The sequence below is a fragment of the Musa acuminata genome, chromosome BXJ1-3 (genome assembly GCF_036884655.1).
Source record: "Musa acuminata AAA Group cultivar baxijiao chromosome BXJ1-3, Cavendish_Baxijiao_AAA, whole genome shotgun sequence".
Lineage (NCBI taxonomy): Eukaryota > Viridiplantae > Streptophyta > Magnoliopsida > Zingiberales > Musaceae > Musa > Musa acuminata.
In genome coordinates this window covers 8,491,086-8,511,110 of record NC_088329.1, presented here as the reverse complement: position 1 = coordinate 8,511,110, position 20,025 = coordinate 8,491,086, and the positions used below count along the sequence as shown (strand labels likewise).

The 20,025-nt window shown below is 44.0% G+C and overlaps 5 protein-coding genes across 5 annotated transcripts; 1 reads left to right on the top strand and 4 right to left on the bottom strand.

The window, feature by feature from the left end:
• Positions 1-353: 353 nt before the first annotated feature.
• LOC135620618 (G-type lectin S-receptor-like serine/threonine-protein kinase LECRK3) lies at positions 354-3,366 on the bottom strand. The gene has a single exon (XM_065123391.1). The coding sequence runs from the start codon at positions 3,067-3,069 to the stop codon at positions 640-642; it is 2,430 nt and encodes an 809-aa protein (XP_064979463.1). The 5' UTR covers positions 3,070-3,366; the 3' UTR covers positions 354-639.
• Positions 3,367-5,098: 1,732 nt separating this feature from the next.
• Positions 5,099-8,154, bottom strand: LOC135620570 (G-type lectin S-receptor-like serine/threonine-protein kinase LECRK3). The gene has a single exon (XM_065123389.1). It carries the CDS (start codon positions 7,809-7,811, stop codon positions 5,385-5,387), a length of 2,427 nt encoding a protein of 808 aa, XP_064979461.1. The 5' UTR covers positions 7,812-8,154; the 3' UTR covers positions 5,099-5,384.
• A 137-nt stretch (positions 8,155-8,291) lies between these two features.
• On the bottom strand, positions 8,292-9,502 carry LOC103977939 (uncharacterized). The gene is made up of 3 exons (XM_009393604.3): positions 9,079-9,502; positions 8,745-8,974; positions 8,292-8,655 (listed from the first exon to the last, which is right to left on the bottom strand). Exons 1-3 carry the CDS (start codon positions 9,419-9,421, stop codon positions 8,377-8,379), a joined length of 852 nt encoding a protein of 283 aa, XP_009391879.2. The 5' UTR covers positions 9,422-9,502; the 3' UTR covers positions 8,292-8,376.
• A 2,041-nt stretch (positions 9,503-11,543) lies between these two features.
• On the top strand, positions 11,544-12,232 carry LOC103977938 (uncharacterized). The gene has a single exon (XM_009393603.3). The coding sequence runs from the start codon at positions 11,617-11,619 to the stop codon at positions 12,154-12,156; it is 540 nt and encodes a 179-aa protein (XP_009391878.2). The 5' UTR covers positions 11,544-11,616; the 3' UTR covers positions 12,157-12,232.
• Positions 12,233-12,760: 528 nt separating this feature from the next.
• Positions 12,761-18,337, bottom strand: LOC135620586 (uncharacterized). Its single transcript, XM_065123390.1, has 8 exons — positions 17,862-18,337; positions 16,616-16,725; positions 16,041-16,097; positions 15,657-15,956; positions 14,950-15,197; positions 14,506-14,812; positions 14,123-14,396; positions 12,761-13,253 (listed from the first exon to the last, which is right to left on the bottom strand). The coding sequence occupies exons 1-8, from the start codon at positions 18,216-18,218 to the stop codon at positions 12,999-13,001; spliced, it is 1,908 nt and encodes a 635-aa protein (XP_064979462.1). The 5' UTR covers positions 18,219-18,337; the 3' UTR covers positions 12,761-12,998.
• Positions 18,338-20,025: the final 1,688 nt, after the last annotated feature.

Below are 20,025 nucleotides of genomic sequence, written 5' to 3'. Positions count from 1 at the left end.
TAGGAAAAAAAAAAGAGAGAAAAGAATAAGAAATATGATCGATCATATAAAACTCAGATTCGTTCGGTAGATCTATGTTCGCATGCAGAGTCTCTCTATGGAAGAACAAGGTAATAGTTATCTAAAAACTTCTGAAGATTCAGAATCAAGTTTTAACGCCACCTGATATGCCTTTCTTAATCCCAACTGTTCTCTCTCTCTCTCTCTCTCTCTCTCTCTCTCTCTCTTACAGAAACTCTTTTTCATTGCTTCTTTTTCTCTCCCCAAATTCCACAACGACCTTATCCTTGATTACCTACTCTGTTTGATAGATATTTTAACCACGAGAAAAAAGAAAATAATAAATTAGTGTATTCAGGAAGAATTATGCAGCAAACTATTTCACTGGTTTCGTGTTTAAATTACAAGATACTATCTATGACCGATGTATTGGTGCTTCCCAAATTCAACATAGGCGAGAGCCTTGCAGACTGGACTTCTATGTATACTGATAGTAGGAAGGCTGGCTATATGATAAGTTTCCATAATACACTTGGTTTGGTACCACGATATGCGCTTTGCAGCGATTCTTGCACCAGCCATGGGTTTCAGGAGAATTAGAAGAGCAAACCTAAGTCCAAGCACTCAGGAACTCTGTGACTAATTTGTGGTCAGGAATGGGGAAGGATCGGGTGGCAGAGAAACTTCAACTGCTCCTTCCAGCATCTGAGTCACCTTCTGCATCGAAGGCCTGAGCGACGGATCCTCTTGGATGCACCAAAACGCTATTTTCACAAACCTCTCCACCTCCTCCATATCGGCCAGTGCGTCTTTGTCATGCTGCACCAAAAGATCCGCCATCCCATCCTTGTAACAATCGTAAGCCCAGTAAATGAGCACCGGTTCCTCCTCTTCCCCTATCTCTGTTTCCAAGTTCTTCCGGCAGCATATGATCTCCAGCATCATCACACCAAAGCTGTACACGTCCACCTTCTTCGTGATCGCCATGCTCTTGAACCACTCTGGTGCTACATACCCTCTGGTTCCCCTTATGCCGGTATTGGTTCGAGTCTGGTCAGCCCTCAGCAGCTTCGCTAACCCGAAATCCGAAATCCTAGCCACAAAATTGTCATCCAGGAGTACATTCTGAGGTTTGATGTCACAGTGGATGATCGGAGTGCTGCACTCGTCGTGCAAGTAAAGCAATCCTCTTGCGATTCCAAATATGATTTGGACCCTCTGCTGCCAATGCAGCTTTATATTGCCGAACAAGAAGCCAATCAACGACCCGTTTCGCATGTACTCGTACACCAGAAGTCTGTGCGTCCCTTCGTTGCAGTATCCAATCAATCTGACCAGATTCTTGTGATGAGTCTGCCCAATAGATCTCACCTCATTTATGAACTCCTTCTCGTTCTCGCGAAGCAGCCTATCTAACTTCTTCACCGCAATATTAGTGCTAATGTAGGATGACAACACACCTTTATAAACTGAACCGAAGGCCCCTCTTCCCAGTTCTTCTTTGAATCCATCGGTTGCTTCTTCAAGCTCCTTGTAACTAAAGACTCTGATATTAAATTCGGACATGCTGGTCTGCGGCTGAAACGTCGGACTCCTCCCCCTAGGGGAGCCAAAGATCTTTGCAATGATCAACGCGATGAAGATCACATTAAAAAATCCAGAGCACCCCAGAAGCACTGCTCCAATCTGAATCAAAGTCTTCCTTTCCTTCTTCACCACAGATATAACTGGACCCGATGGCGGCAACAGGGAAGTATAATTAGTTTTCGACACTTTTATCAGTGCCGTCCTGTCGATATAGCTACCCAGCTTTCCATTCGACAGCGGCAGCTTCTTCTTCCAGCATTCCTTTCTGTCCCAGAAGATGGCAACCGCGCAGAGGCAATCCTCCAAACAGTACTGTCTGCACTGGTCTTCGTTCACGTTCGTGTAGTGCTCGTAATCCGAGAAGGGCCAGTCGGCGTTGTTTATGGGGATCAGGTTGAACTGAGCAGGATCGTATTGTTTGCAGATGGGTGGGAAGTCCTGGTCGCAACCTTTGTACTTCCGCTCCGGGTCGATGAAGGAGTACCCTGGTGGGCACAAGCAGTTTACCTCGCTCTGATCTCCGCCGGATCTGCAGTAGCTGTTAAAGCCACAGGTGCCGCTACCAGCGCCGTCGGATTGAAGATCTTTGCAGATGTCCGCCGGCACTTTGGCCACCGCATTCCATTTCCTACTCCAGGATCCGGTCGCCCTGCCGCTCTTGGGGTAGATGTACTGGCGGAAGACGCCGTCGGGATCCAGCCTCGTGCGTTGGAAGAAGTCTTCGGTGGAATAGACAGAAGCCATAGTTACGTTGAGCAGAGTACCATTCGTGAGAGCGCAGTATATGCTGCCGGATTCGTTGTAGACGAGCTGAAAGCCGGAATCGGTCGTGTCGATGGACCAGTATGGATCGTATTGGTTTCCAGAGGGGATGGCCAGCGGTAGGAGCTGGAGTTCGCCGCTCGTTTGCGCCGCGAGCTCGAATCGGCCATCTGAGAAGTCGGAGTCGGTGAGCTGGGAACGAAGGTCGGAGCCCAGTCCCAAGACTTGACCCGGCAGGAGCGTGTCCGTAGGAAGATCGAAGCTCTGCCACAAGATGCCGCCGGAAGCAGTGAGGACGACGTTGCCGGAGTCGAGGACGGCGGCGGTGGAGGCGTTGGAAGGGCCCGCGCTCCACACTTCGTTTCCGCCGTCGTCCTTTAGGGAGAGGCGGCCGTCGCTGGTCAGCTGCAGGGTGGAGCCTGATCGGACAGGAGCGTCGCGGTTGGCGGACCAGACGACGGCTTTGGGGGAGGTGGACTCGAACCAGATGGCGACGAGGAAGAGGGAGGCTTGGGCGTCGGTGGGGTAGAATCCGAAGGCGAAGTCGCCGGATGGAGAGAGCCAGGAGCCGGTCGATGAGCCAGCCGTGAGGGTGGTGCCCTGCGTGATGTTGGAGTAGCTCTGGGCGGAGGAGGTGGTCTGGGTTAGTAGCAAGACGAGGAGGAAAGTGCGACTGAGGATGAGCGAAGGCAAGAGATAGGGAGAAGGGGGCGACGCCATCTTTCGTCGGTCTCTCGAGCTCTATTCTCTGCTGCTCGCTGGTAAGATCATCGGCCTACTGAAAGGAATTATTTGTTGGACGGCAAGAAACTTGCGAAGTCTTTCTCCGTCGTCGTTGACTTGAAGTAATCCCTGCAATGGTGTCGTAGAGGCCACGTCAAGAGAGGCCAGGATGTCTCAATCGTGCTGACCTGGTCAGCCAATTAGTGGGTTGAATAGTAAGCTCGCATGCTGATCACAGGATCTCGCATCCACAGGAATACTTAGCCGAGTTCGGAAGATGATTGATCAGTGATCTGGATGTTTCCGTGTCGTACTTTTAGATTCGTACTGGCGAAACAAGTGCTGTGCCCAAAAGAACGTCAAATCTCTGGACTGATGGTTAAGCCTGATTGGAGAAAGGCTTTGTAACGCCCTTTGTCTATTCTAATTTTTATCTCTGTTTTCTCTTTCAAGTTTTTCCCCTGAAAAGATTATATATTTGCTCATGAAAAATAAATAAATATATATATACATATTTTTTATTTCAATTTTTTTTGCAAGCCCATATAATAAACAGGTACTGATTAAAATAATTCGTATACATTCTCTTTTTCTTCTTTGTTTAATCTTTGGAGGATTCTTTTTCTTTTGTATTTGATCTTTGGAGGAGTAGCCCATGTAACTTTTAGGCACATCAAGAATCTTTTTAGTGGGAAGCTTCAGGGGCTAAGAGGGATAGGAATCATCTTTCATAACCATCACCAGTGATGAAACGTGTTAGATTCCGGTAAGCAACCAACAAATAATTACATGGCATGCGCTAATTAGTACGTACTAAGCCTAATCAAACCATACAGCTGGAGGGATTACAGTGTTCTGAATGATTAAAGGCGATCTGCAGCCTGCTGTTTGGACAAGAAGTTGTCAAGGAGCTGTTGAGTTAGCAATTCATATCATCCATAAACCACACACAACATGACAGGAAATTGACATCGACCCTTTTATCTAATGCATCACTTCCCAGAGAAAGGTTGGAAGGTTTCGATTACAACACAGATTAACCACTGGTTAAGCATAGAAACGTAAACTAATAAACAGAACGGGTGATGCATTCGATAGCGCTATCCTCAAAATACATTATCGGAGTAAAACTTTTTAATGGTATATACAATCAGGTTTGAGTATATGGCAGTTATGCCCAATCAAATTCATCCTCAAGATGAGCATGATAGCATGCACACACCTGGTCTGTAAGCCCATGCAGGTGGCAACCTTGCATACTTCTCCATTCCCGGTTGATCATCGTATGGGTGCTCCATGAGTTTCAGAAGCCTGCGAACCTCCCCATAGTCGCCTTGTTCAGCTGCATCGATGGCGCTTTGGCACAGATAGTTCCGGAGGATGTACTTTGGGTTAACAGAGTTCATCGCGGCCTTCCGTTCATCGTCCGACGTACCACTAGCAACCAACTTCAGAAGAAAGAAAAAGACCATCAGGAAAGAGTGAAATAAGCATGCTCATAGCTTCAGAGATGCCCAGCATTATTAGGGTGTTTATAATTTAGGTAAATTTAATTAAGCACAACGGTAGGCATGGATTTTATGAGAAAGGTTAAAGCGGGTGAAGATCTAGAAAGGTTAAGGTAGAAGATGTCGTAGCAATGGATACAATGGGGAAAACCATCACACAAACTAGGAAAAAAAAAAGAGAGAAAAGAATAAGAAATATGATCGATCATATAAAACTCAGATTCGTTCGGTAGATCTATGTTCGCATGCAGAGTCTCTCTATGGAAGAACAAGGTAATAGTTATCTAAAAACTTCTGAAGATTCAGAATCAAGTTTTAACGCCACCTGATATGCCTTTCTTAATCCCAACTGTTCTCTCTCTCTCTCTCTCTCTCTCTCTCTCTCTCTCTCTTACAGAAACTCTTTTTCATTGCTTCTTTTTCTCTCCCCAAATTCCACAACGACCTTATCCTTGATTACCTACTCTGTTTGATAGATATTTTAACCACGAGAAAAAAGAAAATAATAAATTAGTGTATTCAGGAAGAATTATGCAGCAAACTATTTCACTGGTTTCGTGTTTAAATTACAAGATACTATCTATGACCGATGTATTGGTGCTTCCCAAATTCAACATAGGCGAGAGCCTTGCAGACTGGACTTCTATGTATACTGATAGTAGGAAGGCTGGCTATATGATAAGTTTCCATAATACACTTGGTTTGGTACCACGATATGCGCTTTGCAGCGATTCTTGCACCAGCCATGGGTTTCAGGAGAATTAGAAGAGCAAACCTAAGTCCAAGCACTCAGGAACTCTGTGACTAATTTGTGGTCAGGAATGGGGAAGGATCGGGTGGCAGAGAAACTTCAACTGCTCCTTCCAGCATCTGAGTCACCTTCTGCATCGAAGGCCTGAGCGACGGATCCTCTTGGATGCACCAAAACGCTATTTTCACAAACCTCTCCACCTCCTCCATATCGGCCAGTGCGTCTTTGTCATGCTGCACCAAAAGATCCGCCATCCCATCCTTGTAACAATCGTAAGCCCAGTAAATGAGCACCGGTTCCTCCTCTTCCCCTATCTCTGTTTCCAAGTTCTTCCGGCAGCATATGATCTCCAGCATCATCACACCAAAGCTGTACACGTCCACCTTCTTCGTGATCGCCATGCTCTTGAACCACTCTGGTGCTACATACCCTCTGGTTCCCCTTATGCCGGTATTGGTTCGAGTCTGGTCAGCCCTCAGCAGCTTCGCTAACCCGAAATCCGAAATCCTAGCCACAAAATTGTCATCCAGGAGTACATTCTGAGGTTTGATGTCACAGTGGATGATCGGAGTGCTGCACTCGTCGTGCAAGTAAAGCAATCCTCTTGCGATTCCAAATATGATTTGGACCCTCTGCTGCCAATGCAGCTTTATATTGCCGAACAAGAAGCCAATCAACGACCCGTTTCGCATGTACTCGTACACCAGAAGTCTGTGCGTCCCTTCGTTGCAGTATCCAATCAATCTGACCAGATTCTTGTGATGAGTCTGCCCAATAGATCTCACCTCATTTATGAACTCCTTCTCGTTCTCGCGAAGCAGCCTATCTAACTTCTTCACCGCAATATTAGTGCTAATGTAGGATGACAACACACCTTTATAAACTGAACCGAAGGCCCCTCTTCCCAGTTCTTCTTTGAATCCATCGGTTGCTTCTTCAAGCTCCTTGTAACTAAAGACTCTGATATTAAATTCGGACATGCTGGTCTGCGGCTGAAACGTCGGACTCCTCCCCCTAGGGGAGCCAAAGATCTTTGCAATGATCAACGCGATGAAGATCACATTAAAAAATCCAGAGCACCCCAGAAGCACTGCTCCAATCTGAATCAAAGTCTTCCTTTCCTTCTTCACCACAGATATAACTGGACCCGATGGCAGCAACAGGGAAGTATTAGTTTTCGACACTTTGATCAGTGCCCTCCCGTCCGTATAGCTACCCAGCTTTCCATTCGACAGCGGCAGCTTCTTCTTCCAGCATCCCTCTCCGTCCCAGAAGATGGCAACCGCGCAGAGGCAATCCTCCAAACAGTACTGTCTGCACTGGTCTTCGGTCACGTTCGTGTAGTGCTCGTAATCCGAGAAGGGCCAGTTGGCGTTGTTTATGGCGATCAGGTTGAACTGAGCAGGATCGTATTGTTTGCAGCTGGGTGGGAAGTCCTGGTCGCAACCTTTGTACTTCCGCTCCGGGTCGATGAAGGAGTACCCTGGTGGGCACAAGCAGTTTACCTCGCTCTGATCTCCGCCGGATATGCAGTAGCTGTTAAAGCCACAGGTGCCGCTACCAGCGCCGTCGGATTGAAGATCTTTGCAGATGTCCGCCGGCACTTTGGCCACCGCATTCCATTTCCTACTCCAGGATCCGGTCGCCCTGCCGCTCTTGGGGTAGATGTACTGGCGGAAGACGCCGTCGGGATCCAGCCTCGTGCGTTGGAAGAAGTCTTCGGTGGAATAGACAGAAGCCATAGTTACGTTGAGCAGAGTACCATTCGTGAGAGCGCAGTATATGCTGCCGGATTCGTTGTAGACGAGCTGAAAGCCGGAATCGGTCGTGTCGATGGACCAGTATGGATCGTATTGGTTTCCAGAGGGGATGGCCAGCGGTAGGAGCTGGAGTTCGCCGCTCGTTTGCGCCGCGAGCTCGAATCGGCCATCTGAGAAGTCGGAGTCGGTGAGCTGGGAACGAAGGTCGGAGCCCAGTCCCAAGACTTGACCCGGCAGGAGCGTGTCCGTAGGAAGATCGAAGCTCTGCCACAAGATGCCGCCGGAAGCAGTGAGGACGACGTTGCCGGAGTCGAGGACGGCGGCGGTGGAGGCGTTGGCAGGGCCCGCGCTCCACACTTCGTTTCCGCCGTCGTCCTTTAGGGAGAGGCGGCCGTCGCTGGTCAGCTGCAGGGTGGAGCCTGATCGGACAGGAGCGTCGCGGTTGGCGGACCAGACGACGGCTTTGGGGGAGGTGGACTCGAACCAGATGGCGACGAGGAAGAGGGAGGCTTGGGCGTCGGTGGGGTAGAATCCGAAGGCGAAGTCGCCGGATGGAGAGAGCCAGGAGCCGGTCGATGAGCCAGCCGTGAGGGTGGTGCCCTGCGTGATGTTGGAGTAGCTCTGGGCGGAGGAGGTGGTCTGGGTTAGTAGCAAGACGAGGAGGAAAGTGCGACTGAGGATGAGCGAAGGCAAGAGATAGGGAGAAGGGGGCGACGCCATCTTTCGTCGGTCTCTCGAGCTCTATTCTCTGCTGCTCGCTGGTAAGATCATCGGCCTACTGAAAGGAATTATTTGTTGGACGGCAAGAAACTTGCGAAGTCTTTCTCCGTCGTCGTTGACTTGAAGTAATCCCTGCAATGGTGTCGTAGAGGCCACGTCAAGAGAGGCCAGGATGTCTCAATCGTGCTGACCTGGTCAGCCAATTAGTGGGTTGAATAGTAAGCTCGCATGCTGATCACAGGATCTCGCATCCACAGGAATACTTAGCCGAGTTCGGAAGATGATTGATCAGTGATCTGGATGTTTCCGTGTCGTGCTTTTAGATTCGTACTGGCGAAACAAGTGCTGTGCCCAAAAGAACGTCAAATCTCTGGGCTGATGGTTAAGCCTTATTGGAGAAAGGCTTTGCAACGCCCTTTGTCTATTCTAATTTTTATCTCTATTTTCTCTTTCAATTTTTTCCCCTGAAAAGATTATATATTTGCTCATGAAAAATAAATATATATATATATATATATATTTTTTATTTCAATTTTTATTGCAAGCCCATATAAGAAACCACCATTTACAGGGAAGAGAAGAGGGGGACCCCCGGGAGCGTGGCACCTGCATCAACGATGAACACATTCCCATTCACGTACTCCGACGCATCATCGACCAGATAGCGGATGAGCGAGGTGATGGAAGGATTCGCCGTGCCAAAAGTCCCCAAAGGTACTGTCCTCCTCGCCACTTTACTGATCCATTCCTTCTCCATGAGACGCTCCGTTATCTCCGACTTGAGGATCCCAGGACACACCGAGTTCGTTCTTATCCCGTATCGTCCCATCTCCAACGCCATAACCTGCACAGGTTTTACGAGACTGAGAGGCTCATCTCCGGTTTGGATTATTCCTATGCCGGCCGAAGGAGAAGTAGACATGGCAAGCTCACCCACGTGATGGAGTTCACGCCTGTTTTGGATGCAGTGTAGGCGAGCGATCCGGGCAGCTGGCCGCGTGCAGTGCCGGCGATGGATGAGATGTTGATCACCGCGCCCTTCTGCTTCGCATCTCGCATGCGTATGCACACGTGCTTCGACACCAGCCACTGCCCGGTTAGGTTGGTGGTCATGATCCTGTGCCACTCTTCCTCGGACCAGTCCACCGCCGAGTACACGCCACCTGAGCTCACACGCAGCGGACATCAGTAGAACGCTGTGGGATGCAGGAGATGCTTTCTCGAGCACGACAGTGTAACGATCAGAAATCGTTATGGCTAAAATTACCTCTAACTCCGGCGTTGTTCACCAACGCGTCGATGCCGCCGAAGGCGTTCCACGCGTCGTGCACGGCGGCCTCGATCGCGGGGCTCTTGCGGCTGACGTCGAGCTCCACGGCGACGGCTTGGACAGTGTTGGAGGAGCCGTTGATCTCGTCGCCGAGGGATTTGAGGCGATCGACCCTCCGCGCGGCGGCAGCGATCTTGCACCCGGCGGCGGCAACGATCTTGCACCCGGCGGCGGCGAGGTCGAGGCATATCTCCCGGCCGATGCCGGAGGAGGCGCCGGTGACCATCACCACCTTGCCCTTCAAGCTCCCCTGATTCATCGCTCCCACCTCTGCCGCCATGAACACCCTCAATGGTTCTAGGATCTTCCACGGAACCACGATTTCCACTCGGACTAGACTCGCTGACTCGATGTTCTACCCCGCCTCCGCTCTCCTTATATAGCCGGTCGCTGGAACTCGTAGCGGCGGGCGATGACGGCTGACGTTGGATGAATACGGACGATAGCAGAGAGAATCGTATGCGACTCCCCTCCGCGGACGTGCACGGTACCAGCGGCGGCTCGGTTCGCTCCTCCACCAGATAGAGACATCACGTCACGGAAGACGCTTCCGTGGAGTTCATACTCTTCGTCATAGAATACGTTGTCATCACTGCGGGATGGTCCCCGCCGTCGTACACTCGAGCGGCTCGCTGCCGTGCGTGGGTTTCGTTCTGTTTGCGGACCGCGGTTTCCACGCAGGCAAAACTGCCCATCGGCCCTGTCCCATGATCTCAGCCGTCCATCTGATCCGGAAGGAGACGCACATGGCTCTGTGGATGGTCGTTGGTGCGGCATGGGACGTCACGGGACTTCCCGAAAGAAGCTTTTGGTGATGGGCTGCGTCCCATGTGCATGGGATTCAGAGGCTAATATTTTCGACGAATGGAAACAATCTCGGGGCCCACATCATTAAGTGGGTTGGGTGGGGGGGAAGGCGTGAGGACTCGTACTGTGGGCAAGCAAAACGTCACGCCTGAGTCACGTGACAACGTCCGCCAGCTGTGTTCGACCCTGATAAGTTCCAGGGGTGACATAACCTGTGACGAACCCGAACAATATTTTTTTTTTTTCTTTTGGAAGGATTTTAAGATTTTTGTTGGTCATTGGGGTGGTGGTTTTTTCCTTCTATTATATTTTGAAGATCATGTACATATGAGACACCATAGTTTGGGTAAAATAATAGTGACATTATTTTCTATAGGATTGCATATGATATGAAAAAAAATATATGAGCCACGAACCACATGGATCATTATTATCAAATCAAAACGAAAAAAAAAAGATATTCTTCCAAATGATTCATATATGAGAAATCTTCCATGCAACAATAGTTCTTTAAGTTAGCAGCCATAAAACCTTCCAATTGGAAATCATATGGCTTCACAAAATTCCATCATATATATGAACCAGTTTATATATGTATAAACTTCTTCTCTCATGTGTAAATGATTGCATGCATGCATGCATGAAGTCAGTTCAGTACAAGAAGATCTCAACCATTTCACCAAGTCACACTTTCTCATGCACACCAAATGGATGAGTGCCTCCCAGCTTTCGTGTGCATACCTACCTCATGCTCAGTAAGGAGATCCGATGATGTCATTGCTTTGGAATAGAGCTGCTAGTTTAAAGCATACAAGACTTTTTAAGTAGTGAAGCTGATTGATACTTGAGAATTGAGACATGCAAGATAGACACTTTTTTTTTATATTTTTAAAACACAAGAAAAGCTCTAAAGTTAATGTTATTATCAGAGAGTTTTAATCTTTTGATTTCATTATTTTCATGTTGTGAAAATTTATTATTTTCTCTATCAATGTGGATAAAGATTATAAAATTTGATTGTTATTTTCCAACATATATTTTTTTTAATATCAAGATATCCTCCTCTTAATATGTTTAAAATGATGAACACATTGATTGAATCAATGTACATCCATCCATCCATCAGACTCTAATTTGATATATATAAAGCAGTGATCTCATGTCTTGACGTACCCTTTGATCTTGACTCTAATACTAGATTAATTTTTGTATCAATTGTCAATTTGATGAGACAACTAACTCTTATCAATTATCATGATCAGATATGATAGAATAATTAACATATTAATTTCATTGAAATTGAACTACTGACTTAAAATAGTTAGGTTGAATCTTAGTCTTAATATACTTCACACTAAATCCGAGTGTTGATGTTACTACTCGTTTGCTTTGCTTTCCTCGTTCTAAAGATCCTCTACGCAACACCATCCCTCTCCTTTCAACGTAACATCCCATCCTCAGAAACACCAATTGCTTGAGTGGCAAAAGTCGTCATAAAACCTCTCCGTGAGATCCCTTACGTAAGAGGAGATCGCTCTTATCCTCACAAGCAACTTTAAGACATGTAAGAACGGATCAAATCGGAAGTATGAGGAAAGAACACAAAGCTCTCTTTGGAAGATGCTTATAAAGGCCATGGTCTCCAACTGAGTAGCTGAGCCTGATGTGATGGCCAGGCAATACAGTGTCAAGCCCCTGCAGTCTTTCTATGGCTTGGGAGCGGAATCGCCATGCCCAAGCTCAACTTCCTTCAAGATCAGAAGCCTGCTCAAGGTCTACCTCCTTCGACACATCTCCCATGCCAAGTCCGTGGTCGCGGAGCTTCTTAAGAAGAAGAAGAAGGCCATCGACAGCAACCGCGACTTTAAGCTGAGGAAGACGAAGAAGAAGCTCTTCGGCTTCTTTAAGCTGCACCGTAGCTGGTCATCCTCGTGCGTGACACCCATGCCGCCGCAGCTTCCCATCTCGGAGTTTGATGACTCGACGGTGATCTTCACCGAGGACAGAGCTGGTGAGGCGGAGCCACCACTCGGTGGATGCCTCGACTGGCTCGAGGACGAGTCGGAGGCTTCGGGAGGGGATACGGGCGAAGGAAGCGAGATCGATCGGCTCGCGGAGAGGTTTATAGCGAGGTGCCATGAGAAGTTTAGGCTGGAGAAGCAGGAGTCGTACAGGAGGTACCAGGAGATGCTTGCAAGAAGCATATGAGACTGTTATGTTGCAAGAAGCTGTCCATCGGAGAATGTTTCTGGTGAATAAAGTTTGGCCATTTACGTTCCACAAATGAATTTTTCTGAACATCTCTCTCTCTCTCTCTCTCTCTCTCTCTCTATATATATATATATATATATATATATATTTTATGGCTGTTCTATAACGATGTTTTGAAGATTCTAGTGCATAGATTAAACAGGTAATGATTAAAATAATTTGTATATATTCTCTTTTTCTTCTTTGTTTAATCTTTCGAGGATTCTTTTTCTTTTGTATTTGATCTTTGGAGGAGTAGCCCATGTAACTTTTAGGCACATCAAGAATCTTTTTAGTGGGAAGCTTCAGGGGCTAAGAGGGATAGGAATCATCTTTCATAACCATCACCAGTGATGAAGCGTGTTAGATTCCTGTAAGCAACCAACAAATAATTACATGGCATGCGCTAATTAGTACGTACTAAGCCTAATCAAACCATACAGCTGGAGGGATTACAGTGTACTGAATGATTAAAGGCGATCTGCAGCCTGCTGTTTGGACAAGAAGTTGTCAAGGAGCTGTCGAGTTAGCAATTCATATCATCCATAAACCACACACAACATGACAGGAAATTGACATCGACCCTTTTATCTAATGCATCACTTCCCAGAGAAAGGTTGGAAGGTTTCGATTACAACACAGACTAACCACTGGTTAAGCATAGAAACGTAAACTAATAAACAGAACGGGTGATGCATTCGATAGCGCTATCGTCATAATACATTATCGGAGTAAAACTTTTTAATGGTATATACAATCAGGTTTGAGTATATGGCAGTTATGCCCAATCAAATTCATCCTCAAGATGAGCATGATAGCATGCACACACCTGGTCTGTAAGCCCATGCAGGTGGCAACCGTGCGTACTTCTCCATTCCCGGTTGATCATCGTATGGGTGCTCCATGAGTTTCAGAAGCCTGCGAACCTCCCCATAGTCGCCTTGTTCAGCTGCATCGATGGCGCTTTGGCACAGATAGTTCCGGAGGATGTACTTTGGGTTAACAGAGTTCATCGCGGCCTTCCGTTCATCGTCCGACGTACCACTACCAACCAACTTCAGAAGAAAGAAAGCGACCATCAGGAAAGAGTGAAATAAGCATGCTCATAGCTTCAGAGATGCCCATGCAGAGCCCGAACCACTAAGCAATGCACCAGCCTGGCTGTGGGCCCAAGGGTTCCATGGGATGCAATACTAGCAGGGCCCCAAAATATTATGTTATCATATATAACCTAACAAAGTTCAGTCTGTTTTCACTTGCAACTTAATACAATCGGCTTTAAGCAAAGAATACAGCTAACCTCAAAACCATCAGACTGAAGGAAGTTCCTATATGCATAACAAATACACATTTCTTGCCATGTTTTTGCCAGATTCACTTCTTTGTTACCATATGCAATCATCAAAGCATATTTGCAATGTTCTTTAGGAAGACTCATGCACTTCTTTCCTCCACTCCATCATACATTCAAATCGTGAAGTGAAGAGAAATAACTTGCCTAGCTGCAAAACTTAAATTTGGCAACTCCTCTTTCCGCATGGGATGCATTGCTATGTCCTTAAATACCTCATAAAATCCACATGCCATTTGATTTCAACATACGTTGCCATGCTTATCTTAAAACTTCCACCTTGCTCCTTGTTGAGATTCTTGCTGTATCCTCCACTCACCATCACCACTTCCCCTAGTCTACCCTTGGTTACTCACCTTTATACTATAATTGAATGTTACCAACCATTCTTGCCCCCAATCTATAACTAATAAGCTGAACTGTTGAATTAAATTCCTAGGCTAAGCGGGTTAGGACTTCATTCTTTTGAACCTGAAGTCAGAAGACCAAAAAGAAAAAAGAGGACGAGGATGACATGGACATGTGCTACTATGAAAAATCAGAGTAAATGTATCAACCAAATGAAAATCATACCTCTTCAATATAGGTTTGCACCCAAGTGGTCCATGCCTCCTTCCGCTCCTGGCCAATGTCCAACAAAGCAGCTTTAAGAGGGACGAGGAGCTCATTTTTGGGAGTACCAGTGTCCGCTTTTATATTTGAAAGCAACCGAAAGAAGTTTGTGTAATCAACTTTGTCAACAGCCATGTTGTTGAGAAGGGTACTTATAAGTTGTTTATTGTATTTGGATAAACCTAGTTTCCTGGTCATTATGGACTGGTATTCGTCCATGAATTTGTCTCCATATCTGCAAAAAAGATGAACAGCCTAATGTCAACAATCAAACTACATGTTTTTCAAAACATAATCAACCACATTTTTCAAAATATAATATCATCATAAACTAAAAAAATTACCTTTCCATAGCATAGTTTGCCTCCTCTTTGCTGATCAATTGTGCAGCCGATAAGGTTGCAGTAAATTGTGCAATATTCCACAAGCCAATATCAGGCTGGTTTGCAAAACAGTACCTCCTCCCAGGAAGGTCTGTAGTATTTGGAGTATAACTTGGATCAAATGCATCCAGAAAACCAAAAGGCCCGTAGTCAATGGTCAGACCCAACACACTCATGTTATCGGTGTTCAGAACACCATGGGTGAAGCCAACTCCTTGCCAACTGGCAATCAAGGAAGCAGTGCGCTCAGCAACCTCGACTGACCAAGCTGATAAGATCCATGCAAAAAACAGACGGTCAAATATTTAAGTATTTCCAGAAAATATTGACATTTTTATTCATAGCATACAATATTTGACAGATTTAGAGATCAACCTTAGCAGATGCACATATGAAGAACATTACCTGCATACTTGTTAGATGTCAGATCCACTATCAAAGAGCCCTCGACACCGACCTCAAAAGACAAGTCATCACTTTTGCTCATTTTCTCAATATGGGGAAAATGATGGCAAATTGTGTAATCTGCCAAAGTTCGAACAAGATCAAGGTCTTCTTTTCCCCTAGAGGCATGAATTTGATATGAACCAAAACGCAAGAAGGACTGAGCAACACGGCAAACAATTGCACCAGGTTCATCCTTAGGATTGCCGCTGCAAGGCCCATGAGCATATATAAGGATGATAACATAACAGAGAAAAGCTAAGAATTTAAGATAAAATATGGATATTTAAAACACACAAGTAGAATCACGAGGTTTATATGAGAGGACCCGAAGTCTTTAAAGTAACAAAACCCGAATATTCTGTCTATGCATTGTGCTCTTCTGTGAACTTTCATAAGTAAAAAATGCTACCATCACGTACCTCATATTAAAAAAAAAAAAAGATGACAGGAAAAAACAGATCCGTTTGGAAGGATATGCCCAAAGATGTAACTGTCTTCTGATTTGTGCTACTATGAAGTAATAGTCTATTGACCTGGGATCACTACCCTGTGATTCTAAATAGTATCAACTGTGCTATAACCCCTTCATGAAATGTGTGTAGTGCTGCCATTTGTTAGATGTACAGAGGAAAAAGTAGCCATAAAAATGTTCAACAGTAACATACTCGTAAAACATGTCTCGACTAACAAATTTGCCAGTGGTAACAAGAGAGAGTGCACGAGTAGTGGGAATTCCTAGTCCAATCATTGCCTCACTGCAAAGAAATTCACGAATGCTGCTACGAAGGACTGCCAGACCATCTGCAAATCGGCTATAAGGAGTCTTCCCAGCACCCTTAAGCTGCAATTCCCATCTTTCGCCTCGAGAATTTAGAAGTTCACCAAGTGTAATTGCGCGTCCATCCCCTAGCTGACCAGCCCACACACCAAATTGGTGACCCCCATAGCACTGTGCATAAGGTAACCTACAAAAGATAATAATTTAGATCATCATCACAGTTGAAGCTGAGAGAAAGGTACACGACCAAAGTTTATCATTTAATACTAACCCTCCCTTTAGAGGTAATGCTCCAGAGAATATTAAAGGGAAATCAGGCCGCTCAAATCTGTAACCATACATGAGGGTAGAGTCAAAATAGAGCTCCATTGAAATAACATATTACCCGAGAGAACTAGTCAACAAATCCATGCAAAGCCATCTAAAAATGGAACTATCCAAGATTCCCAAGTGTCTTTAAATAATTGAAGATGAAAAATAAATCTTACGAGTCAAAATATTCTTATATATGCTTTAGGCAATAGATTCAGGCAACTACAATGTAGTATGGATGATGTGATCCAGGTACTGGGGAATGAGAACAGATGAATAGGTATTTGATTCCTGGGGAAACTTGTACGTCAAGTCATATTATTGCAAACCAACCGAAGATGCAAGACATGACACTTGAATTGCCAAATAGTTAATGTAACATGAAACGAACGTGTGATTATGCAGGTTTTAGAGAAAAGTCTAGATTTGAGCAATAATTTATCTAATTGGTGAAAAATGTTGATTACTTAGCTGAAAATTTTACATATTTTAGAATTTAAACAGCTGTAGAACAGAGCTAGTCAAGATGCCCACTCTTTTGGATCCAAATCAAGCAATTCAGCAACTGATTCTGACCAAGCTACAAGCTCAGGACTTTCCACTTCAGCAGATGGAGATACTTTACTGTAACATGCATGAAGCACCTGAAAACCATTTGAAAACAGATCAGCTATTTTCTAAAGTTCAAATATTAGCTGCAAACAGAAACTTATTGTTGGTCAAACATATGCAATTATGTTTAAAAGAAAGCTAACTACAGGAAACCAAATTATATTATTAATTATACCAGTTGGAAGATCGGTAACTCTGAGATGTGTTTTTGAACAGAAGGTGGATAATATTATAGTCAACAAGAATTACCACTCCACTACCAGATATTCTTTCAAAATAATACTCATTATGCAAAGATCTTCAAACAACAACCCATGTGTGTATGTCTCATTAAATCTTTCTCAATGCCAATTAGGTAGCTGACAAACAGAGAGCACAAAACTTTGTAAAATCAATGTATCTCTGCTGATACAGCAAGAAAATATCCATTAGAGGACTTTCAGCTTATTTTAGTTATGCGGAAGTCTTCAATTCAAGCTTATTAAAATCCAACATGATGGCTTTCATAAGTACTATAGAAAGTTTAGAAACTAGACTGGGGCTTAGGAGACCTAGAAAGCAAACAATCAAGGAAATGAAACAATTTCTCCTGGATGCTTTATCCAGACCGGACAGCGACGAAGAACATGGGCAAGAAAGGCAGAACGATAGCACAAGATACCGGATCGATTGCAGCCAAACATAGATTAAGCTTAAGGCGCTAAGAAATTCAAATATGTCCTTGATTTGTGTATGCTTCTTATTTACATGTTGCATAAGATAAACCAACAAAAGAAATTATAACTTCTGCACATATACAAAGCGGAGACAGGATGGCTAATTTTGTTACATGGAAAATAAAATGTGTGGTGGAAATTGCAGGAGTAAACACGTCCTGCAAATGAAATAAGTAAAAACATCCACGCTCCAGACACTGACACATCTTAAAAGACGGTTCTTCTTAGATGAATTAGGACCACGACTCTATTCGTCTAAGTGTCGATCTTGATCGAGAAGCAAGATCCAAACCCAATAGGTCGGCGTTGCGATCAAAGGGTAATATTTTTCATGAATTATTCCCGCAAATAAGTTGAAATTGATCAATACACTAAAAACAATAAGAAGAACATTCGGAGACAATAGCGAGTGAGTCCTAAAACAATCAGTGTAAGAAAGGAAGAAGAAGTACCTGGCGAGGGATCGTATCGGATCTTGGATCACCAGGCAGCTCCCGCACGAAGGAGTGGTCCCAATTAAACTCCTCGAGCTTCAACCGCACGCCCTTTCCGCCATCGGCGAGCGCGGCCCGAGATTCCGCCGCCGGATCCCGCGCCTCCGTCTTGGACTCCATGGAATGGCTTCGTGATCCTCCGATCTGTCGATCGGGTCTCCGAGAACCCCGTCGCTCCAACGGCCGCCGATTCAGGTACCAGCCCCAGCGAAGAGCGGATCGAGAGATTGGGCTGGAGAAGAAGGTCTTGGGAAAGGCGGCGAGAGGAGGAACGTGACGAACGAGGGGTAGAAAGGCGAGATGGCAGAGCAGCATGGCCCCGTTGGGGTGTGAAGACTCCGCCCCTTTTGTAGGAGTCGGCGTCTCGTGCGATGCGAGAGGGGAGCAGAGTAATCGTTGCTGCGGTGGTCAAAGCTCACGAGCTGGCGCTCGCACGGGCGAACCGAGCCTCGGCCCGCACGTGCTCTTGCCGTCTCACGATCACACATATTGGCAACGAGGAATTAAAGGGGAAAAAAACAGGGAAAAATAATTAATCGCAAGAGGGTTCCCCAAGAACAACGATGGCTTAAACTGTTCCACCATGTGACTCGAAATATCGAATTAAGGAGAACAAGGGAAAATTAATTAGTCACAACATTATTCTAACATCGAATTATGGTCCTAAATTCATAATAAAATAAAAAATTAATATAGTTATTATTATAATCATGTTCGAGTGGAGTTGTAAAAGTTCGAGATGCTTTTGTCGAAGTTGATCTGTTACACTCGAAAATAATATATCTCAAAATATATCAAATTTGATTATTAATTTTTTATTAATTATTTTATTAAAAAAAACCCTCTACTAAAATATTTGTTATGATTTTGTTCTATTGGAGTTGTGAAAGTTTAAGACCGTTTGTTGGAAGTTAACATCGTTAGTACTCAAAAATAAATAAAAATATATTAGTTCACAAAATAAAGTAAAAACGTGTCAACTTTGATAATTAATTATCTTAATTTTTATAAAATAAAAATATATAGTTTTTGTTGGAATCATGATTTGGAAGAATTACGAAAGTTTGAGATAGTTTGATTAAGGTTAACTCGTTATTACACCCATTCAAAAAAATAACTATAAATACATCAAATTATATATTTAATTATCCTAACTCCATTACATTCTAATAAAATTATAAAAGTTTGATATATTTGATTGAAGTTGACTCCATTACACTCCAAGAATAAATTAAAATTACACTTGTTTATAAAAACATATCAAATTATAATTAATTATATTAAATTTATCAAAAAATAAAGTACATTAAAATATTTTATAGATTCATATTACAGTAGAATTATGAAATCTTGAGGTTGTTCGACAAAAATTGACCAAATATACTAAAAAGAAATTAAAATACACTCATTCTACAATCAGATTTGTAGTTGAGTTTAAAATAGAGTGTATTTAGGTAACCTTGTCTAAAATATTTTTAACTTGAACACTTGTATCCACATATCTTATCATAATACTTTTTTATAAACCTTTTATATTTTTGAAGAATTTAGAAGTATTATTTTTAAAAATTTAAAAGTATTTTTTAATAAATAAGGGATAAAATGGGAAGAAAGGAAGAGAGAAATGTCTAAGGAGGAGTAGGAGAAAAATAACTCAAAAATATAAGAAAAAAAAGAAAACTAGACTCACTTACCTTTATGTATACAATGCTATTTCATTCTTAACGAAGTCATAAGATCTGTTTATCTCGTCAAATCTTATATTCTAATTTCGAGAAGTTTGCTTTAGTCCATAAATGGACATAAGCAACCTACCCATCTTATTTGAATAATCCTTGGACACGAATCTATTAGGTTATATCATATACATCTTCTCATCGAAATTATCATTGAATAATACGATTTTCACGTCTATCTATTAAATCTCATAATCATAGTGTACTGCAATAATCGATAGAATTCATATTAATTTTAACATTATTATGGATGAGAATGTTTTGTCATAATCAACACATTGGCTTTGACGATAACCTTCAGTCACTAGCCTTGCTTTATAGGTCTATACCTTTCCATCTACTTTAATTTTCTTCTTGAAGATCCATTTGCAATCGATGGGTACAAT